The following is an 18,738-nucleotide window of genomic DNA, read 5'->3' on the forward strand; positions in this document are numbered from 1 at the left end:
TCTTTCAGATGCATAAGTTACTTACCTTCGGTAACGATATATCTGTAAGAAACATTAGTTAGTTAGATTCCTCACCAACCCACCCATCCTCCCCGTTCTGCAAACCGATATCTAAGGTTAAGGGCATCCTTTTAGGGCCCTAGTTTCATGGCACCAGTGTCGGTTTCTATCATGGCTCTGCGTTACTGGCGTGGAAAGCTGTGTACAGAACTGACGTCAGCGCGCGAGGGCGGCGTCTAAGTTCTCTGACGACGTCATCCCTGCGATCACGATGCTGCCGACAGACGCGGAGCCGCAAACAATGCCTAGCGACCTGCAGGGGTACTGCTGATGAAAACTTTCCTGATCCAGTCTGACGCCTGGGGATATTCTAAGGTGAGGAATCTAACTTACTAATGTTTCCTACAGATATATCGTTATCGAAGGTAAGTAACTTATGCGTTTGTTCTTGTGTTTTGAGTATCTGCCATTTAGTGTAGTATTATACCTCTACTTGTACTTTGTACGCTTTTCTAACATACACACGTCATTTTTTTTTAGTCTTGTAACGTATCGTTTGTTACCTCTTGTATTTTGTTTGCTCTTGATACATGCACAACTGCCTTCTTTATTTTGAAAGTAGGGGACCCCTATATAATAATGCACTTGCTATACATAGGGAAAAACAACAGTTTTGGAAAAGGTCTATAGCAAAGTAGAACAACAGCAAAATATACCTCAGAATACCACTTTAGGGTGCCAAATCTTCAACCCTCCGCCCGCCTTCTCTTTGGCAAGTCCTTTTTATCCAATCTTGGTCACTTTTAAATTCGTTTACTCAGATTATCGCCCTTTGTTCATCATATATCCTTCCGGTCGGTTACTCTGCTGATTTTCAACCATCAAGTTAATCAGATACTTGTTATAAGGACACGCTGCCCCTGTTTGGAGGACCTTTCCTATTTCATCCATTGTCACTCCCTTCACTTTTTATCAGTCCTTGGAGCATCTATGGTTGATGGTCAGTTTTTCAAATGCGGCTATCATAAGTTTGTTTCTTATCGTGTTTTGTTGCAATAGACGGTTACCTGATGAAGGCCCAGAAGCCGAAACGCGCGTAGTCTTATCTACCGCTTTGCCTCCATCATTCTCTTGTCTAATGCCTTGTCTATGTCTGTTATGTTCTTTTAGGAGCTTTTATGATGTTGTTTTGTACATAGTCCATTGCTCCTTCACAGTCAAAGAATAATATGTATGGATCTCACCAGAGATATCTTCATACAAAATCAATAATTGATTAATAAAATGTATAAATATTTTCTACCCATGAGGTCATTAGTTCTTTCTACGTGGGCTTTTTCTATTGAATTTTGGTTAGTCACCTAGTCTCATTATTATTTTTATTATTAGTATTTTCATTGTATATTTTGCTGTTGTTCTACTTTGCTATAAACCTTTTCCAAAACTACATGCACAACTGCCACCATTGCCTCATGTAACGTAACGTTTGTTGTTGTGTTTTGAGTATCTGCCATTTAGAGCAGTATTATACCTCTACTTGTACTTTGTACGCTTTTGTAACATACACACGTCACTTTTTTTCCTCTTGTAATGTATCGTTTGGTACCTCTTGTATTTTTTTTGCTCTTGGTTCATGCACAATTGTCACTTGCCTTACATAACAAAACCTTTGCTTTTGTACATGCTGACTTGTAATTTTTCTTCATGTTTCACTACTGTTCCTATTGTGAAGCGCTCTGACACCTTCAGGTAAAGTCGGCGCTATATAAAAACACACAAAATAAATAGATAAAAACGGAATAGTTTATTTCCGTACCATACTATGAGAGGCACGGAAGGCAACCCTCCGCGGGCAGATAATGTCTCACCAGACTACTGCTCAGACCCACAGATTCCGAGAGGTTTTGACTCTAGAACATAAACTGCCCTCGGGGGAAGGGGGCTGTAAGGATGGGCAAGGAGAATCCGACACAGGAGGATGTTTGAGTACTTTTTTTTTTTTCTTTCTGCTCGTTTATTTGTTGTTCGTCTCACTACGCTCTCATCAGACTTTGAATCTTGGTATAAAGTCTCTTGTCTCCTCTTTTCTCTTATAGACCAGTGTTTCTTCTTAGGGTTCGATATGTTGACAACCTCCGACTTTTCCTCAGCTTCTCCCGGCATCTTCGCTATGCGACTCCGCAGTGTGGAGTAAAGAGATGAGAAGATCGTCAGGGAATTGCACTATTTAATCTAAGTGAATCAGGGAAGGGGGTGAGGGACACCGGTGCTCAAAAAAACAGGATAATATGTGAGAGTGAATGGTCCCGCGAGACCCATGCAGGGACAAAAAGACTTCTTCACAAGACGGGTTTCTGACACACCCACCCCGAGAATCAGTCCCGTACCTTGCTAAGCCACGCTCCTCCGGGAGCGTGGCGGGTTGTAGCACTGTCTGGAAGTCCTCCTGGCTCTGCTCGGTACCACTTCGAGAGTTTTAACAGCGGGCTGCCCTCCATAGGTTCCTCTGGCTCCATCTGTGTCTCCGTCTCTTCGCGGCTCCAAACGCTTGTTTCTTTGCTGGTTCCTCCTTTCCGGGTATTCCGCGTCTCTTCTAAAACCCGATTGCAGTAGACTTCATCGTGATGTTCAGCATTTCCCCGCCTTATGTTTTCCTTAAAGGGGCCGCCGCTTTTACTGGTATATTCCGAGGTATTGTCATAGTCTTCAGGCTGAGGAAAAAGAAAAGGGCGGGTGGGGTAAAAGGTGTTTTTTAATTCTTGTTCATGAGTCAAGGGGCTCCTACGAGGGGAGGAACCGTGACATTCCTCCAGCCCAGGATTCTCCCCTTCGGGGAGAGGTAAGACTCGAGACAAAAAGTCTGTGTTACCATTATTGGTGCCTTTTCTATGTTTCACTTCAAAAGTATAGGGTTGGAGGGATAGAAACCATCTCAGTATGCGGGGATTGTGTCCTTTGTTGTGACACATCCACTGTAAGGGGGCATGATCAGTGTAAAGAGTGAAAGGGCGCCCATCCAGGTAATACTTTAATTTCTCGATCGCCCACTTTATTGCCAGGCATTCTTTTCTATGGTTGGGTATTTTTCTTATGGGGGAAACAGCCTTCTACTAATAAAGAGCAGAGGATGTTCTAACCCAGTAGGTGAAAGCTGTGAGAGCACTGCCCCTATCCCTACATCTGAAGCATCGGTATGTAGGAGAAATGGCTTATCGAAATCAGGGGAGGCTAGTACTGGGCTGGTTGTGATAGCTTCTTTCAGAAGAGAAAAAGCTTTCTTCATCTCTACAGACGGTTGTGCTAACACTTGGTATTTCGTATTCTTTCGAAGTGCATCTGTAAGAGGGGCCACTATTTCTGAATAGTGGGGTATGAACCGCCTATCATACCCTAACAGTCCTAAGAATGATCTGACTTCCCTCTTGGTGGTAGGAAAAGAGGTATCCTGTATGGCCCTGATCTTTTCTTTCTGTGGGGCAATAACACCTTCTCCCAGGACATACCCAAGATAGTTAGCAGTGTGAAATCCCACCCTTGATTTTTTTTTAATTAATGTGGAGCCCGGCTCCTAGGAGGGACTGTAGGACCTGTTGGAGGTGTTGCTTATGTTCGTTCCAGGTGGGACTAAACACGACTATATCATCCAGATATGCGGATGAAAAGTCTTGATGTTCTCGTAGTACTGTATTCATGAGACGTTGGAATGTTGCTGGCCTCATAAAGTCTGAAAGGGAGTAAATTTAACTCATAGAGCCCATCCGGAGTCGCAAAGCTGGTTTTCTCTTTATCAGCCTCTCTGAGGGGAACCTGCCAGTATCCCTTTGTTAAGTCAAATGTGGTGATATAACGAGACTTCCCAATATTCTCCACTAATTCATCAATTCTCGGAATGGGGTAGGAGTCAAACTTGGATATGGCATTGAGGCCCCTAAAATCCATACAGAAGCAAATCGATCCATCCGGTTTAGGCACCAAGACGATCGGAGATGTCCACTCGCTTTTTGATGGACGAATGACTCCTAATTCTAACATGTTCCTGACTTCTTGTCGTACTGCTTGTCTCCTGGCTGCTGGTATACGGTATGGTTTTAGCTTGACAATCTGCCCAGGGAGGGTGGATATGGTATGTTCGATGAGAGTGGTAGCCCCTGGACAGTCAGAGAAGAGGGTAGAAAAAGAATGTAGAAGGTAGTCTATTTCTGTTTGTCTGGAGTACTTAAATCTTTGTTTATGACCAGTTGTTCTAGTGTGCATGAGGTGTTTCGGTCAGGCAAGGCATCTATGGTTTGTACAGAACTAGGGGGTGGTCCTAGCCACTTTTTCAGCATGTTTATATGGTAGGTTTAGGCCTTTGAGGGTCGCACCTGTAATCTATAGCTAGTATTTCCGATTGTTGCTATGATTTTATAGGGTCCCATCCATTCTGAGTTGAACTTACTCGTTGAGGAGGGTAACAAGACCAAGACCCAATCCCCCACCGATAACCTTCTCTGTTTTTTTCCTCTATCATACCAATATTTCTGCTTCTCTTGGTCTTTTCAAGGTGGGTAAAGGCCAGATCTCTAAGTTTGCTTATTTGGTTCTTTAGACTATTGGTAGAGTCAAGAAAACTCCTGGACTCATCGCCCTCTTCTTTCTCCCAGGCTTCTTGGTCATCTCTACGAGGGACCTGGCCTGCCTACTATACAAGATTTCGAATGCTGAGCACCCCAAACTGCTCTGTATTTGGCCTCTAATTACATATAAAGCCAAGGGTAACAATCGGTCCCACTCTGCCGATTCGGTGCCTAACATCTTCCGCAAAATTTGTTTTAAAGTCCCATTATAGCGTTCTACCAGGCCGTCAGTCTGAGGGTGGTAGACCGATGTCCTGATATGTTTTATGTTGAGGGTTTTACATACCTCCTTCATGAGACGGGAAACAAATGGAGTTCCCTGGTCTGTGAGTATTTCACGCGGGAATCCTACTCTAGAAAAAAACTCAATCAATTTTTCTGCTATGTTGGTGGTTGTTGGGGCTTTTAGAGGGAAGGCCTCGGGGAATCATGTGGTATAGTCAACAATTACCAACGCGTATTGATATTCTCTACGAGATTTGGGTAAGGGTCCTATAAGATTCATCCCTATGCGCTCGAATGGAGTACCCAAGATGGGAAGAGGTTGTAATGGAACCGGGGTGGTTTGTATTGACTACGCCTCTGGCATATACTGCACTCCTGACAGTACTTTTTTATATCTGCTAAAATCCCTGGCCAGTAAAAGTACCTTAGCACATTTTGTGTGACCTTTTCCGCTCCCACATGTCCAGCGGTTAAGTGGGCGTGTGCAAAAAAAAGAATCTGTTCTCTGAAGTCCCGCGGGACCAGCTGTTGGGGCTTGCTATCTTTATCGGCCTTACGGTATAATAGGTCCTTGACTATCAGGAATTGTGGAAATGTTCCCTCAGCCAAACCACCATCTCCCTGAGCAGCTTGCCAACCTTGTTGTAAGGACGGATCGTTAATTTGAGAGAATTTGAATTTCCGGTACGAGAGCCAGGGCTCCGTCGTCACCAGAGCAGGTATTTGAGTCCCTGACTGATTTCCTTCCTCTGCCTTCTTTTGAGTTTGCACCATAGATAAAAACAAACCTAGAAAATCAGGATTATCGGTGCTAATGATAAGCTCCTCTGGCAGATTTGGCAGGACCCCCACCCTAACTTGATGTGGTCTATTCCCGTTTGGGGTAATGGTGACAATGGCAAGGGGGTAAGGTTTTACATTCCCATGTACACATTGTATGTGAACCTCTTTATCCCTATTTATGTGGAAGGGATCCACGAGGTCCTGCTGGATAACAGACTGCCTACAGCCGGAATCTAGTAAGGCTTTCACCGTTTTCCTATATATCCCTACCCTTACGTAGAAGGCTGTCCCCATTTCAGCCGTGAATAAAACTGAACGTGGAATATACCCAACTTCCATGGGTTCTTCTGTGGACCTTTTCCTAGGGCATACCCTTGCGATATGGCCCCACTCCCCACAGTCAAAGCCTTGTGAGCCCTTAGTGGCTGGAGGTTCCGCTTTTTCAGCACGAGGTTTAGGGAACTCAGATGTGGCTTTGTGGGTTTTCTCTGTCCTTCCGGTTGAATGTCGCTGTGATTTTTCTGGTTCCCATATCAACTACGAGGTTGGGCCCGCGAAAAAGTGGTAGCCATCTCTATGGCTTGGGCAGTGGTTAGATGTGAATGTTGTTTTAACCACCTTTGTGTATTATAAGGGAGGGCTTCCAAATATTGCTCTAAATAAATCTTGACCATGATCTCTTCTTTACTGCTGTCATGGGGTCTGAGCCACTTATCCGCAGCGGCTTTCAGGCGAACGAAGAGGGGTTTGAGGTTTTCATTTGGATGTTCTTTTTCCTTTCCGAAATCGAACTCTAAAAGCTTCTGCATCGAGACCCAAGTGGTCTAGGATTATGGCTTTTATTTCATCATATGGAGTGTTTCCATCACTATTAGCCACCTGATAGACCGCTTGGGCCTCACCTGTGAGCAAAGGGTCCAAAAAGAAAGGCCATTTTTCGACTGGTCACGTGCAGGCCCCAGCAGCCCTCTCAAAATTAAGCAGGAAGACATCCGGGTCTTCCCCCAGTACGTATTTTTGCAGAGCTACCCTTGAGGGGTGGGTTGCGATGGAAGACCTAGGTTCCTTGGCTTCACAACAGGAATGACCGACTTCCAGCTTTTGAACTTCCTCCAATTGAGCGGCCATGTTCTCCCTAAACAGATCCCTGTCTGCCTGGGCCGACTGTAGTTGCAGCTCCAGCACCCATCCCAGTTTCTCCTGGCCGGATATCAGGTGTTGGATAAGGTTTTCCTTTATTCCTGCTTCGATGGAGTTCTCCCTGCCCGCATTCTCCACCGCTTGTAAGGATGGGCAAGGAGAATCCAACACAGGAGGATGTTTGAGTATATAATTTTATTTCTTTATGCTTGTTTATTTGTTGTTTGTCTCATTATGCTCTCATCAGACTTTGATTCTTGGTATAAAGTCTCTTGTCTCCTCTTTTCTCTTATAGACCAGTGTTTCTTCTTAGGTTTCGATATGTTGACGACCTCCGACTTTTCCACGGCTTCTCCCGGTGTCTTCTCTATGTGAATCCGCAGCGTAGAGAGAAGTGATGAGAAGATCATCAGGGAATTGCACTATTTAATCTAAGTGAATCAGGGAAGGGGGTGCGGGACACCGGTGCTAAAAAAAACAGCATAATATGTGAGAGTGAACAGTCCCGCGAAACCCATGCGGGGACAAAAAGACTTCTTCACAAGACGGGTTTTTGACCCACCCACCCCAAGTATCGGTCCCATACCTTGCTAAGCCACGATCCTCCGGGAGCGTGGCGGGTTGTAGCACCGTCTGGAAGTCCTCCTGGCTCTCTGCTCGGTATCACTTTCGAGAGTTTTAACAGTGGGCTTCCCTCCATAGGTTCCTCTGGCTCCGTCTGTGTCTCCGTCTCTTCGCGGCCCCAAACACTTGTTTCTTTTCCGGTTCCTTCTTCCCGGGTATTCCGCGTCTCTTCAAAAGGCCAATTGTAGTAGACGTCATCGTGACGTTCGGCGTTTCCCCGCCTTATGTTTTCCTTAAAGGGACCGCCGCTTTTACTGGTATCTTCCGAGGTATTATCCTAGTCTTCAGGCTGAGGAAAAAGAAGAGGGTGGGAGGGGTAAAAGGTGTTTTTTATTTCTTGTTCATGAGTCAAGGGGCTCCTACGATGGGCGGAACCGTGACAGGGGCCTATGCAGCAAACCCTACCTCTGAGGTAAAACACATAGTGGACCTAAAGAGGTTGATGCATCGCCAAAAGCTGTTAGATAAGGCATCCATTGCACATCTTGACACCCAAGGTAGGCTTTAAGAGATGAGCGAGAAGGCTGTAAAACTTCAACACTGGTTGGCAAGCAGAGATTTAGCCCTCTACCTGGATCTTAAGTTGGTGTTGGGGTGAGCCAAGACGTGTCAGCCTCTCAAATAGTGGCCCTGGTATTTGCACACTTCTTCACACACGCCAGCCATCCGGTACCCGAGGCTGAGCAGCTCAACCCCATTGTTGAGGACTCGCTAATTCCCTATCTGTCTGACACAGGCAGACTAGGACTGGAGGCACCCATCACAGCAGCGGAGATGGCAGAGGCTATTGGGTCACTCCCCACCGGGTAAACTCTGGAACCTAACAGTTTTCTGCTAGAGGTATAGAAGAAGTATGCCTCCCTCTTACTGCTCCCTTGCTCACAGTGTACGAGGAATCACTGAAGGTGGGTGAGCTCCCTTATAATCTATGGGGGACCACTATCTTTGTCATTCTGGAACCATGGAAACTCCCTGAAGAATGGGGGTCCTACCAGCCTACCTCCATCATAAATGTGGAACCCAAAATCCTAGCCAAAGTGTTGGCGAACTGACTGGTGAAAGTAATCACTTCCTTAATTCACCCAGACCAGAATGGGTTTATCCCAGGATGCATATGTGCCATTGCCTCAGGCAGGTACACAACACGATTGCCATGTCCCGAAACAGTGCGGACAACGGGGCTATCATCTCGAGCAACTTTGAGAATGCCTACTACTCAGTTTGTTGGCAGTTCTTGTTCTACCTTTTGGAATGCATGAACTTTGGTCCCCTCTTCTGTCGCTGGGTCCAGACACACTACTCTGGTCCCTGGGCAAGAGTTCCCATGAATGGAGGGACCTCATAGATCATTTACGATCAGCGAGGTACAAGGCAGGGATGCCCCCTGCCCCCTCCTTTTTGTGCTTGCCATTAAGCCTCTAGCATAATGGATTTGACTAGACACGCAACTCTGCAGATTCCGTTGGCCTGACGGACATAAAGATCGGGTTTTACTTTACGCTTACAACGATTTGGTCTGCATAAGTGAGCCCGAGACTTCCATCCCACAGCTCTTAGACATGCTACAGATTTACGTAGAGGCTTCAGGCCTCACGTTGAACTAACTCAAGTCCACATATATCCCAATCCACTGCTCTCATGAGGACATTAGGGCCACATTACCTCTCTAGTGGTACACAAAAAGAGGTTGGGTAACCAGCAGGCAACAGGGCGCTCTGCACAATCTAGTGCTAGGTATAATAATCTTAGTTTGAGGTGGTGCTACCAGGGAGGAGGATGCGGTACCCAACATCCACAAAGTTTTACCTAGATAAAACCACAGAATAAACAAATTCACCCGAGCACTCAAATAACAATTCAAGGTAAATTATAATAACATTCAGTTCATGCAAATCCTATTTGGCACAGTCACCACAGTCCAAATTCCAAAGTCAGATTCCGATATTCCGGAAGGGATGTTCCAACAGCGTTTATTTCTTCATACTGGCGATCTTAGGGTTATGGTAGACAACTTTAGATGGTGCCTAAGCTATACGCCGAAGAGCAGGTTGGATTTGCAGATAAAAAGATCATGTGAAGGCTTAAAACATTGGGTTACAATGTAGTGGCAAGTCCCACTCGATGTTTGCTGGCAATAACTGCTGGCATAATAGTGCCATTGTTCACGTCTTATGCGAAAATTTTGCTAGAGCAACATTGTCGTACAATCCTCACAAGGCTGTGTAATGCAGTCTTGCGGGGAACATGCAAAGTATGCATGACTGTTTGGCCGGCCCAAGGGAGCGGGCCAAACAGTCATGAGCACTTAGGGAGTACACTCCTCCCTATGCCCTGGCCAGCCCCGCCGCACTACTGACTGCAGTTAGAAAAATAAAATGATAATAATGTTAAGTTATTATCATTTTATTTTTCCATTTGAGCAGTGGGGCAACGCTCCTCCGTCTTAGCAGCGGAGACGCCACTGTGCGCGCTTATGGTTATAATATTTTGCAAGATTTTAAAACTGATGGAGTGATGCAGTAAAATTGATTCCTTTTCCTGACCAACACTTACCTAAAGTTATGCCAACATGACCTCCTCAAATACATATCCTTTATAAAAAAAGAGTGGTGATTACTAGGCCACGGATGGAGAAAATGGAAGCTTTCTTGAATGTCATGTATTGGGTAATTAATGGTGGTTTCTCACTTTTTCTCACGTAGGCGAGGAGCCAGAAGATGCAGAGTTTGATATGCCCAAAATCTACGAGCCAATTGAGTCCTACAATCACTTAAAAGGTCGCCTGAATATGTTTCTTCAAATGTTTAATGAGACGATTCGGGGAGCAGGCATGGACATGGTTTTCTTCAAAGATGCCATGGTTCATTTAGTGAAGGTATGCTCAGCAATTTAATTTCATCAAGTAAAAGTATTCTCCAAATGTGTTTATTTAAAAATGCTAATTTCTGCAACTTATACGCATGCCATTATTCCCAGAAGTAAGTGTAGCGAAAGAAGGCACAGACATCTACAGGTTGCTTAGGTTTCCAAGCCTGCTGTCAGTATTGGTCTTATTTGATACACAAAGATGCTTGGATCACAAAAACTCTAAAATGTGTAATAGAAATCAGTGACCCAAGTACTAGATCTTGAGCTGAAAGTTGGTCTAAGTCTCCTTGATTTTCTAGGTACACCTAGGAGAGCAGTTAAGGTCTAGCACAAGGTGATGGTTTAAGCAAGTCAGTCATCACAGTGACAAAAAAGATAAGCATACCTAGCCAGAGTTGAGTGATAATAAAACACTAAGGGGCAGATTTACGAGCCCCGTGCGCCACATTTGCGCCGCCCTTGCGTCACTTTTGTGACTCAGCGGTGGCGTAAAGCTAGCGCCACGTTGCGCCCTATTTACAACCTGGCGCATCTAGGGAGATGCGTCACATTGTAAAGCCCTGCACCACATGAAAGCTGCGTCAGGTTTCATGTGGGCGTTCTGGCGCAGGGTGGGCGTTCTGTCGCAGGAATGCCTCGAAAAAGTGCATGAGTGAAATCTACAAGATTTCACTCAGTCACTTTTCCGACGCCGCTGCGTCAAAACCTTGCGCCTGCTTGAAGCACCATGTTGAGGATATGCCAGGTTGGAACAATGCTGGAGTTGCGTTGCGCCCTGCAAAAACAACAGTTTATGGACAGAATGCAAAACAATGTCATACATTCACCCCAGTACAGAGATCTGGGCCTAAATCCATCATTTTTTTGCTCACCACACCAACCCAGTTCAGACATTGCCATTTGCAAGTCAGCTTTGACCCTGTGCCTCATAGGAACAGTCCAGCCCGAACTGCCAAGCCATTTCTTCCCTGGACCGGAATCAAGCATCCTAGGACCGGTTTCTGGCTATCAGCCGTCATCGGCCAGGATAGCTTGACTCCAGTGGTGTGGAGAGCACGGGACTCACGTCTCAGCATACCCGTCCCCTCGGGGTGACAAATGCCCTTGACACAACTCCAGTACGGCACCAACCTTACGCCGGCAGATGCGACACTCATCTGTTTATCCTTGCGCCATGATGCGCTACATTGTAAATGCGGCGCATCTGTGGTGGTGCAAGGGTAAACGTGCGTCACACATCTTTCCTGGCGCATCCCTGCTAATTTGCAGGGATGCGCCAGGAAACGTAAATCTGCCCCTATATATATATATATATATATATATATATATATATATATATATACAAAAAATTGCCTCTGTGAAGAAACAACGAGGGTCTCAGAGGGCAGTGCTTCAGGTAAGTATATTGCAACAGTTCTTACGTGGCATGACGCGTTTCGGGAAGTCGTCCCTCTTCAGATGCCTTCAATCTCTGTTTTGGCGCTGCATGCAGTTCCGCTCTAAAAGTCCAATGCTTCCTTCCCATTGGAGGACATCATCGAACTGCATGTCCCAGCATCCCTCAGGCTGGATGCCGGTAACCACTGCCAGTAATTCAAACAAAATGTTTTCTCGGCTGTTGTCACCATCAAGCCTCACCCAACGCCTTCTGCAGCCTCCAGTGTGTGCGCAAACTGCGGGGCACCGTGGCACTACTCCGGGCCTCACCGTGAAGTCACGGTCCTATTCAGGTCAGGATAAAGATCACCTGTGGCATGCAGCAATCCAAGCCCATATCGATCCATCGATCTACCTCCAAAGTGTTCCACGAGTGAGCTTGGGTTGTCAGGCCGGGTCACCTCCGTTGCGTTTTGGCCCCGCAAAATAAATCCCAAAAACTTACCTCTGTGAGGAAACAACGAGGGACTCAGCGGGCAGTGCTTCAGGTAAGTATATTGCAACAGTTCTTATGTGGCCTGACGCGTTTCGGGAAGTCGTCCCTCTTCAGATGCCTTCAAACCCTGTACTGGCGCTGCATGCAGTTCCGCTCTAAAAGTCCAATGCTTCCTTCCCATTGGAGGACATCATCGAACTGCATGTCCCAGCATCCCTCTGGCTGGATGCCGGTAACCGCTGCCAGTAATTCAAACAAAATGTTTTCTCAGGGCTGTTGTCACCATCAAGCACCACCCAACGCCTTCTGCAGCCTCCAGTGTGTGCGCAAACTGCGGGGCACCGTGGCAATACTCTGGGCCTAACCGTGAAGTCACGGTCCTATTCAGGTCAGGATAAAGATCACCTGTGGTATGCAGCAATCCAAGCCCATATCGATCCATCGATCTACCTCCAAAGTGTTCCACAAGTGAGCTTGGGTTGTCAGAGCGGGTCACCTCCGTAGCGTTGTGGCCCCGGAAAATAAATCCCAAAAATTACCTCTGTGAAGAAGCAACGAGGGACTCAGCGGGCAGTGCTTCAGGTACGTATATTGCAACAGTTCTTATGTGGCATGACGCGTTTCGGGAAGTCGTCCCTCTTCAGATGCCTTCAATCCCTGTACTGGCGCTGCATCCAGTTCCGCTCTAAAAGTCCAATGCTTCCTTCCCATTGGAGGACATCATCGAACTGCATGTCCCAGCATCCCTCTGGCTGGATGCCGGTAACTGCTGCCAGTAATTCAAACAAAATGTTTTCTCATGGCTGTTGTCACCATCAAGCACCACCCAACGCCTTCTGCAGCCTCCAGTGTGTGCGCAAACTGCGGGGCACCGTGGCAATACTCCGGGCCTCACCGTGAAGTCACGGTCCTATTCAGGTCAGGATAACGATCACCTGTGGCATGCAGCAATCCAAGCCCATTTCGATCCCTCGATCTACCTCCAAAGTGTTCCACAAGTGAGCTTGGGTTGTCAGGGCGGGTCACCTCCATTGCGTTGTGGCCCCGCAAAATAAATCTCGAAAATTGCCTCTGTGAAGAAACAACGAGGGACTCAGCGGGCAGTGGTTCAGGTAAGTATATTGCAACAGTTCTTATGTGGCATGACGCGTTTCGGGAAGTCGTCCCTCTTCAGATGCCTTCAATCCCTGTTCTGGCGCTGCATGCAGTTCCGCTCTAATAGTCCAATGCTTGCTTCCCATTGGAGGACATCATCGAACTGAATGTCTGAGCATCCCTCTGGCTGGATGCCGGTAACCGCTGCCAGTAATTCAAACAAAATGTTTTCTCAGGGCTGTTGTCACCATCAAGCACCATCCAACGCCTTCTGCAGCCTCCAGTGTGTGCGCAAACTGTGGGGCACCGTGGCAATACTCCGGGCCTCACCGTGAAGTCACGGTCCTATTCAGGTCAGGATAACGATCACCTGTGGCATGCAGCAATCCAAGCCCATATCGATTCATCGATCTACCTCCAAAGTGTTCCACAAGTGAGCTTGGGTTGTCAGGGCGGGTCACCTCCGTTGCGTTGTGGCCCCGCAAAAAAAATCCCAAATATTACCTCTGTGAAGAAACAACGAGGGACTCAGCGGGCAGTGCTTCAGGTAAGTATATTGCAACAGTTCTTATGTGGCATAACACGTTTCGGGAAGTCGTCCCTCTTCAGATGCCTTCAATCCCTGTACTGTCGCTGCATGCAGTTCCGCTCTAAAAGTCCAATGCTTCCTTCCCATTGGAGGATATCATCGAACTGCATGTCCCAGCATCCCTCTGGCTGGATGCCGGTAACCGCTGCCAGTAATTCAAAGAAAATGTTTTCTCAGGGCTGTTGCCACCATCAAGCACCACCCAACGCCTTCTGCAGCCTCCAGTGTGTGCGCAAACTGCGGGGCACCGTGGCAATACTCCGGGCCTCACCGTGAAGTCACGGTCCTATTCAGGTCAGGATAACAATCACCTGTGGCATGCAGCAATCCAAGCTCATTTCGATCCCTCGATCTACCTCCAAAGTGTTCCACAAGTGAGCTTGGGTTGTCAGGGCGGGTCACCTCCATTGCGTTGTGGCCCCGCAAAATAAATCTCGAAAATTGCCTCTGTGAAGAAACAACGAGGGACTCAGCGGGCAGTGGTTCAGGTAAGTATATTGCAACAGTTCTTATGTGGCATGACGCGTTTCGGGAAGTCGTCCCTCTTCAGATGCCTTCAATCCCTGTACTGGCACTGCATCCAGTTCCGCTCTAAAAGTCCAATGCTTCCTTCCCATTGGAGGACATCATCGAACTGCATGTCCCAGCATCCCTCTGGCTGGATGCCGGTAACCGCTGCCAGTAATTCAAACAAAATGTTTTCTCATGGCTGTTGTCACCATCAAGCACCACCCAAAGCCTTCTGCAGCCTCCAGTGTGTGCGCAAACTGCGGGGCACCGTGGCAATACTCCGGGCCTCACCGTGAAGTCACGGTCCTATTCAGGTCAGGATAACGATCACCTGTGGCATGCAGCAATCCAAGCCCATATCGATCCATCGATCTACCTCCAAAGTGTTCCACGAGTGAGCTTGGGTTGTCAGGGCGGGTCACCTCCGTTGCGTTGTGGCCCTGCAAAAAAAATCCCAAATATTACCTCTGTGAAGAAACAACGAGGGACTCAGCGGGCAGTGCTTCAGGTAAGTATATTGCAACAGTTCTTATGTGGCCTGACGCGTTTCGGGAAGTCGTTCCTCTTCAGATGCCTTCGATCCCTGTACTGGCGCTGCATGCAGTTCCGCTCTAAAAGTCCAATGCTTCCTTCCCATTGGAGGACATCATCGAACTGCATGTCCCAGCATCCCTCTGGCTGGATGCCGGTAACCGCTGCCAGTAATTCAAACAAAATGTTTTCTCAGGGCTGTTGTCACCATCAAGCACCACCCAACGCCTTCTGCAGCCTCCAGTGTGTGCGCAAACTGCGGGGCACCGTGGCAATACTCCGGGCCTCACCGTGAAGTCACGGTCCTATTCAGGTCAGGATAACGATCACCTGTGGCATGCAGCAATCCAAGCCCATTTCGATCCCTCGATCTACCTCCAAAGTGTTCCACAAGTGAGCTTGGGTTGTCAGGGCGGGTCACCTCCATTGCGTTGTGGCCCCGCAAAATAAATCTCGAAAATTGCCTCTGTGAAGAAACAACGAGGGACTCAGCGGGCAGTGGTTCAGGTAAGTATATTGCAACAGTTCTTATGTGGCATGACGCGTTTTGGGAAGTCGTCCCTCTTCAGATGCCTTCAATCCCTGTTCTGGTGCTGCATGCAGTTCCGCTCTAATAGTCCAATGCTTGCTTCCCATTGGAGGACATCATCGAACTGAATGTCTGAGCATCCCTCTGGCTGGATGCCGGTAACCGCTGCCAGTAATTCAAACAAAATGTTTTCTCAGGGCTGTTGTCACCATCAAGCACCATCCAACGCCTTCTGCAGCCTCCAGTGTGTGCGCAAACTGTGGGGCACCGTGGCAATACTCCGGGCCTCACCGTGAAGTCACGGTCCTATTCAGGTCAGGATAACGATCACCTGTGGCATGCAGCAATCCAAGCCCATATCGATCCATCGATCTACCTCCAAAGTGTTCCACAAGTGAGCTTGGGTTGTCAGGGCGGGTCACCTCCGTTGCGTTGTGGCCCCGCAAAAGAAATCCCAAATATTACCTCTGTGAAGAAACAACGAGGGACTCAGCGGGCAGTGCTTCAGGTAAGTATATTGCAACAGTTCTTATGTGGCATAACACGTTTCGGGAAGTCGTCCCTCTTCAGATGCCTTCAATCCCTGTACTGTCGCTGCATGCAGTTCCGCTCTAAAAGTCCAATGCTTCCTTCCCATTGGAGGATATCATCGAACTGCATGTCCCAGCATCCCTCTGGCTGGATGCCGGTAACCGCTGCCAGTAATTCAAACAAAATGTTTTCTCAGGGCTGTTGTCACCATCAAGCACCACCCAACGCCTTCTGCAGCCTCCAGTGTGTGCGCAAACTGCGGGGAACCGTGGCAATACTATATATATATATATATATATATATATATATATATATAATTTTAAACAAAGACACGCCGCACTCAGAAATCCTTTCTTTAGTGATTATTCAAACAGAGCCAGTCTGTCTCTCGGTGAGACACTCTGGATTTCTGAGTGCGCCATACCGCTGTGCACGCAGGTGGGAACCATATTGCTTTGTCCATATATATATTCACTAAAAAAACTATAGGTTTTAGGGATGTTATAGTTAGCTGGACATTTCACTCGTACAACACTATTGAAATTCCTCCGTTATAGTTAGTTGTACTAACTAAAACTTGCGCGCCCGCAATCCACTGCTGATTATGTCACATATTACATCATTCATGACATGGTCAGTGACATCACTGATGACATCTCAAATGACATCACTGATGAAATCACTGATGCCATCAGCCAGTGAATGTTCATCGACGGCATCAACAGGTTAATGGGTTGTATTCTCCGCTTATGAACAATGTGTACTGCTAACTCTAAGGTGTTTGATGTAAGCATTATAAAAGGCAATAAAGTTTGTTTAAAGAAAAATCAGCCAGTGAATGTGGTTTGGTTCGATATTTAAATAAGTATTATTTATGTAGGAATCTGCATTGAATACTGAGTGGAATTATTAGTGTCTGTATGAAGAATTTATTAGTAGTGTGATTGACTGTCTAAATGACGAATTTAAAATGTCTCACTTTAAATTAGTGATAGTGATTAAAGTGTGTGAATATCTGTATCAATCTGTGTCTTGTTGTGTAAACTACTGCATACGTTGGTTACTTCCTATGTGAAACTCTATATTAGTTTTTAATTAGTTAAGTGAGTATTTGTGTGGGAGAGTGAATGTATGTGTGGTTGGGTGGAAGGTGTGTGATTGTCCAAAGATTTGTAAATAGTTGATTTAGTAGGTATATGAGGTTATGACTGCATGTGGAAATAGTTGTTTGGGTGAGTAAATATCTTTATGGGTGAGATAATGAGTAATTATACTTCTCAATGATACATATCCAATAAAATAAAAATATAAAAGGCAGTTTATGTGACAGTTCTTGTATTTAAATAAGTATATATAAGACTCAGTGATTGTATAAGTGATTGTATGGAAAACTGTATACTTGTAATTGTGATGTTATAACACACTAAGTATGACTCTCGATGTATATGAATAAATAAAGTAGTGTATAAGTGTGTAGCTGAGTAAATGTAAGTATGATCAATTGTTTCCATAACTGAATAGGATGTGTGCTGCTCTGTAATGTCAATATTGGCGTATAAGTGTTTTTAATTGTGTTGTATTGATGTTTGTCAGCATGTATGAGTGAATCTATAGGAAAGTGTTTAGATATGTGTGTAGATCTACAAATCATTGAGTGGGTTTTTAGGAAGTTGTTTTGGTGTGTCATTCTTTTAAAGATGGTACTCTATATTTTATAGTGAGTGATGAAAGGTTATACTAGTGTATGATGAGGTGTATCATATTGTCACGTGGATGATGTAATCAGTGATGTCCTTTGAGATGTCATCAGTGATGTCACTGACCATGTCATGAATGATGTAATATGTGACATCATCAGCAGTGGATTGCGGGTGCGAGTTATAGTTAGTACAACTAACTATAACGGAGGAATTACAATGGTTTTGTACGAGTGAAATGTCCAGCTGACTATAACACCCCTAAAACCTATGGTTTTTTCAGTGAATTTGAAAGGTTTTTTAAATGCTAATTCCTAACTATAATGGGCCTGAAACCTGTGTTTTTTTCAGTGAATTTCTAAGGTTTTTTCAATGATAATTTTTCAATTTATTAATTGTTATATTTATATTTTCATATTGTTTTACTACTTTTTTTGATATATTTATTTTTAGATCTTATTTTTTAAATTACATGACATATTTTTAATATAAATAAAAAAATGTTTATTAAATATTTAAATTCTAAAAAAAATTATATATATTTTTAAATATATTTATAACACTTTCTTTATTGGTTTTTAAAAAACATTTGGGGGGGGGGAGTAGCGCACCCAAAGCGTACCTTTCTCGATTACTGTGCAGAACCTAGCCGCCATTTTTGGATTATTGGGTAGGATCCGCGTAGGGTGTGCGACGGGTACGCGTTTTCCTGCACGATCACTATGTGGCCGGTACGCGACTCCTGGCGCATACGCGACATGTACGTATCATGTTACGCGACGCTCGCGCGCTTCCACGTGACATCCTATACGTGCTGGACGTGGTGGGTGCGCGACTCCAGTGAACATTTTTAATGTCTAAAAATATATATATATTTAATATAAATATTAGGGCAAGACATTATCTGATGTCATCATAAAAATTAAATACTTTTACTTTTAATAAACCTATATTACGTTTAAATACAATTTCGGGACGTCGCATTGGGTGCATGCTGCATTTGCGCACCCTACGCAGATTACATGTGACCAGAAAAAAAAAGAGATTTGATTGGTTCATAACACTTCCTATTCTAACTATTGAAGGACCCCACCCATTTCAATCACTCTTCCTAGACCTTCCTTGGG

At 45.6% G+C, this 18,738-nt stretch overlaps 1 protein-coding gene across 1 annotated transcript in view; it reads left to right on the forward strand.

Annotated features, from left to right (window-relative positions):
• DNAH5 (dynein axonemal heavy chain 5) overlaps positions 1 to 18,738 on the forward strand; it is a 5,174,212-nt gene that overhangs the window by 3,059,869 nt on the left and 2,095,605 nt on the right. The window contains exon 52 of the mRNA XM_078687662.1: positions 10,091 to 10,263. Coding sequence (XP_078543788.1) covers positions 10,091 to 10,263 — 173 coding nt within the window. The remainder of the gene's footprint in view (positions 1 to 10,090; positions 10,264 to 18,738) is intronic.

This window comes from Lissotriton helveticus, chromosome 4_1, assembly GCF_964261635.1.
Source record: "Lissotriton helveticus chromosome 4_1, aLisHel1.1, whole genome shotgun sequence".
In the NCBI taxonomy this organism is placed as follows: domain Eukaryota; kingdom Metazoa; phylum Chordata; class Amphibia; order Caudata; family Salamandridae; genus Lissotriton; species Lissotriton helveticus.